Source organism: Puntigrus tetrazona, chromosome 9, assembly GCF_018831695.1.
Source record: "Puntigrus tetrazona isolate hp1 chromosome 9, ASM1883169v1, whole genome shotgun sequence".
Lineage (NCBI taxonomy): Eukaryota > Metazoa > Chordata > Actinopteri > Cypriniformes > Cyprinidae > Puntigrus > Puntigrus tetrazona.
The window spans coordinates 21,204,122-21,209,178 of record NC_056707.1 but is presented as its reverse complement, the minus strand read 5'-3'; the positions used below and the strand labels follow the sequence as shown (position 1 = coordinate 21,209,178).

Here is a 5,057-nt window from a genome sequence, read left to right as displayed (position 1 = left end):
GTGGAACAGGTAGTCTCCAGACAGCCATAGTGCTTTATGCAGTTTCTTCTCAGCTCGAAACCCAAGAGACTATATGAGCAGGATTATGTAGGGGAACTGATGCGAAGAATTGTCCCCAAACACTGCCACTTGCATAAAGAACTTGAATAGGAACAAGGCTATAGCGCCACATCATAACACTAAATATTAATAAAATTGTGCCTAAGTACATGGCAGCGCATGTGACACTTAAGTACCTTCTCCAGCTGCCTCGTTTTCATCTTCGTCGTCATCAGCATCTTCATCATCTCCACTGCCATCAGCATCATCGCCAGAATCACTGCTTCCTTCATCAAGAATTTCTGAGGTACGAAAACGAGACAGATCAATTAAATTATTAAAAACAAAACAAAAAAAACAATACATTTGCAAACTGTGTAAAAAAACATTATTATTTAACTATAATAGCCTTGTTCTTCCAATCTGACTGAATGGTTCTGGGCCATAATAAAAAGCTATAAAGTGGACTTCATGCTGCTAGTCATCACCATGCTTTTATTTTAATTCTTTTAATATGCGCTTGTACTGGAGCGCCTGCAAAAGTTGAGGAACAGATGAGTTGCATTATTGTAAAGATCTGCAAAAGTCAATTATTCAATGAATATTTCATCATTCACTTTGTGAAAAAGTGACAAGCGTGACACAAAAACTCTCTCGTCTTTGCCCAGGTCTCCCGTTGACATTTTAGGGCACAACTAAGTTGTCACTTTCTCCACTGCCAAACGGTTCCATTAGCTTTGCTTCTCAAGCCGTAAATGGAATAATCATCTCCGCATCAGAGAACAAGCATCTCCAATTGTCGCAATCAAGGGCCACCATTTCAGATTCCTGTACCATATGGCTGTCTCCAGTCCGTTGTACAATTAGTACACAATTAAAATTCAAATGCGCTAGCAGAGACGGTGCATCAGAGGGCATCTCTTTTAATAGGCAGTAATAAGAACGGGGAATGAGTACAGCAAAAGAGTCATTAACTCACCCCGTTTAATTGCTTTGTACTTCTCCTCGTTCTCCAGGAAGTTGGGATCCAGCTTGAAGACATCTGCAAAAGGAATATTGTTGATGTAAAGCAGACATTCGTTTGCAATTACACGTTTCGCAGCAATTAAGTCAGTGCCAACGAGATGTAATCAGAGGCAATTACCCATAAAGAAGAATTTGCTGTGTATTAGCCGTAATACATAAAAAGAGCTTAATGTGATAATGGCTGTTCATGCTCCCCAAAGGGCCGCTTGTATGGATTTTCAATTAGCGCACTTTGTCTCAGAAGCCTCAGAAAAGATGCTTATCCGCAAACATCAGTACAGACAGTGGCTAAATATGAGAACTGAGAGAGCAAAACCCTCAATTACACATAGGCAGAGCAAGGACTGCAGTTTCTGGTTTGAGAGCATGATCGTGGGTGGTTTTAGAGAGAAGGAAGTCATCCATTATGATCGTATCAGGGTAATTAGCTGCTAAACATAAGAAACTGAGGCCTGGCAGGTTAGGTGAGTGAGGTACTCACTCAACACCTTTAGTAGAAAGGACAAAAATAGGAACTGTTTTTAAACAAAACGGTGGAATTTACAAAGAGCAAGCATTTTATCATGACTGACACATTTACGAATTAAAACATTTCCATTTGAAAGTTTGCTTGCAGTAGGATTTTCTTTACAAAGAAAATAATACTTTTGGTTCAAAAAAATTGATCGATTGATCAAAAATGAAAATGCATGTAAATACATCCAAAGAATCTATTTCAAGTAAATGCTGTTCTTGTGACCCGTCTAGTTATTAAAGAATCCTGAAAGAATGTATTACAGTCTCCACAAAAGATTAACAGCAAAACTCTTGATAAGAAATATTTCTTGAAGGATCATTAAGTTTCTGAAAATTCAGCTGTCGTCACATGAGTAACTTACATTTTATACATTAAAATACAAAGCATTATTTACAATATTACTTTTTACTTTACAAAAATAATTTGTTATTAGTATTATCATTATCAATTACTATTATTAATGCGTTCTTGGTGCAATTTGATTTCAAAATAATTAAAATAATTCTTACCGACCAAATTTTTAAATAGCAGTAATTTAATTCGTTTTGCAGTTGGTAGCTCAGTGAAATCCTTAATCAGTAGTTTCATAGAATATTAAATCAGTGGTTACTAAATTTTTTTTATAACAATATAGATTTTAGAACTTTCACATAAGCACTTCATTAGAATCCCAAAAAATGGATATTTGTCAGTGGTTTATTAAATTTTTAGAGCTGAAACATTTTTTTTTTTTAATCTAAAATCAGTCATCTGCCCATACCTATTTTTTATATGGAGAAAGATAAAAGGTATAAACACTCTGAAGTGACACGTATAAGTAGCAGCTGATCTTACTTAAGATGTCCTCTATGTTGTAATCGTCCTCCAGAGGAAGCATGTGTGTGAACTGGTCCTCTTCCTCCACTAGGTCAAGCCCATCTAGGATAATGGGGTGGTCCTTAAACCCATCCTTCCTGATGGCAAACATCACCTCAATCATGTACTGTACACGCTTATCTATCTCTGATTCATGCAAGATGTTCCTCAGACGTTCAAAGATAGCTGAAAAATATGACAGTGCAGACATAACATAAGATAAAATCATCCATTCAACGATAACAAAAACAAATAAAATAATAAAATGTACCATTAATGCCTCGGGGTGAGACCTCTGTCAGTTTGAGACCACACTCTTTCAGAAAGCTGATGGCCACTTCAACACTGTCATCGGTGGGTCTTTCCAACAGCAGGGTTAACATCTCTAGACACAGGACCTCATGAGCTGAGACAAAGAAATGCAATTACACACTACAAAAAAAAAAAATTAAGTTTATAGACAGACATCAGTTAAAAGGACCAGAAGGTCATACCACATTCTGGTTGATGAGATGAGCCACGAACTTGGATGCAGTGAGACATTGTTGCTGAAAAGATAAATAATATAAAAATGAGAATGTTATTGAAATTGGTGCTCTGTTTAGAAACCGAACCCAGCTTCCTAAAAACGTACTTTATCATTCCTCCTGTAACCTTTCCGGAAATTGAGGATAAGTCTCTTGAGAATAAGTTCTCCGATCTGAGGAAACTTGGAGTTGATGATAGCCACCACAGCAGCGTACACATGGGTGAAGATGGGAGAGGCGGCCTGGGCCTGAAGTGTAGACCTGGCCAGAAGACCTCTGGAGAGAGACACGTCAGGACAAATAAGAATTAGTCAAACATATGAGCTCTCTCAACGTTTCTTGCCTACATAGGAGGCATCCTAACTGAAATGAAACCTTGTAAGTGATTGGTTTAGACATTCATATGCATATCAACTCATGCATCATACAAATATTATTATTATATACACAACTGATTTCAATGGAACCGTGTGTATACACTACATTTGGGGTCAGTGCAATTTTTTTAGCATTAATTCATAAAACACATTTGTTATGTTACAGAAAAAAATCTTTATTTCTATTCATTAAAGATTCCTGAAAAAATGTCATGGTTTCCACAAAAATATTTAGCAGCACAATTATTTTTAACAATGATAATAAGGTAAATGTATCTTCAGCATCAAATCAAAATGACAATGAGAATGATTTCTGAAGGATCTTGTGACACTGAAGCCTGGAGCATTATTCCCCCTAGAGTAAGCTTTATTCCATAGAATTTAGTAGTAACTTTTCACAGTATAACATTTTTACTGTATTTTTATTGTATTATTTGATATTTAAGTGACATGTAAAGCATTTTACAATTAAAGGTAAAGAACAACATCTTGAAATACAGCAAATATAGACAGTACACTAAGAACAGAGTGGACAGTGAGTCAGCTGAAGTTTTTGATTCTGATATTTCTGAATAAAACTGTGGTCCAAGAGCTGTGGTCTTTACCTGCCCCTCACAATATTCTCCTGCAGTAGCTCTTGAATAATGTTGGCAATGTTGGAAACGTTTACTTTGTTGATCAGACCATTGATGGACTTCTTGAGGGCTTCCCAGCTCATCCTCTGATACTCCAAACTGTGAAATAAAAAAAAGAACGGATGAAAAACCAAATAGACCGGTCTGTCGAAGAAGAGACTTTCAGCCTGATAACACAGCAGTGATCTTGAAACACTCGTCTTTAATGCCTAGTAATAGACCATTTTAAAAGGTCATATTTGGCCGTAATAGCAGGACAATGCCTTCAACACTGTCTGGTTCTCAGTCTGTACTTCAGCATGAAATAGCCTTGAAAATGCTGATGTTAAGGAGTTTTGAAGTCATGCTCGGCTCCTTAGAGAACTGCTATTTTTCCCCACCAACTAATTTCCTGCCCTCAGCTCTTGAGACGGATCTCTGATGTATTGTTTCTATCACCTATCTTCCAGTGTCTGGCCTCAAGCACAGGCCGGCGCTCCACTCCTTCTGCTATAGATATCCCACATCTCTAAGGGACACCTCTATACTTCCTGGCTGGTGACCTCCATTCTGCTGAATGAGGAAATTTAATCGACCCTTACATTGAATTCTTGCGGATGTGCTTCCCACCATCAATAAATCACAATCTATTCTTATCACAATGTCTGAAAATACTTCAAAATCAATATGATTCAAGATGGATCAACAGAGATCACCTTTCTTATCTGATGACCACTCCTTATTAAAGCTGGGCATTAAATCTAAAAGCTATATTTCTATATATAGGTATAATGGCAATGTGTGTGTTTGTGTGCATATATGCATTTATTTACTTTTTGCGCAATACAGCAAAAATTACAATAAGATTAAGTTCAATTTTAAAAACATTTCTCATATTACTACAGTTGTTTTTTTAATTTGAAATAGAAATTTGTAATCTTGGTAGTTTTACAAATACCCTTATTGTCACTTTTAATTAGTTTATGCGTGTTCGCTGAATAAAGGTATTTCATTTATTTATAATTTTTAATCTTATCTAAAATTTTTATCTTATTTACTTACTAAAGTTTTGGGTGATGGTGTGTGTATGTATATATATATA

At 36.2% G+C, this 5,057-nt stretch overlaps 1 protein-coding gene across 1 annotated transcript in view; it reads right to left on the bottom strand.

The window, feature by feature from the left end:
* Nucleotides 1-5,057, bottom strand: part of LOC122351742 (pre-mRNA-splicing factor CWC22 homolog) — a gene marked incomplete at its 5' end in the record, with an annotated part of 13,282 nt that overhangs the window by 7,248 nt on the left and 977 nt on the right. The window contains 8 exon segments of the mRNA XM_043249015.1: nucleotides 237-341; nucleotides 1,019-1,081; nucleotides 2,417-2,623; nucleotides 2,709-2,843; nucleotides 2,919-2,985; nucleotides 3,072-3,240; nucleotides 3,947-4,079; nucleotides 4,675-4,693. Coding sequence (XP_043104950.1) covers nucleotides 237-341; nucleotides 1,019-1,081; nucleotides 2,417-2,623; nucleotides 2,709-2,843; nucleotides 2,919-2,985; nucleotides 3,072-3,240; nucleotides 3,947-4,079; nucleotides 4,675-4,693 — 898 coding nt within the window.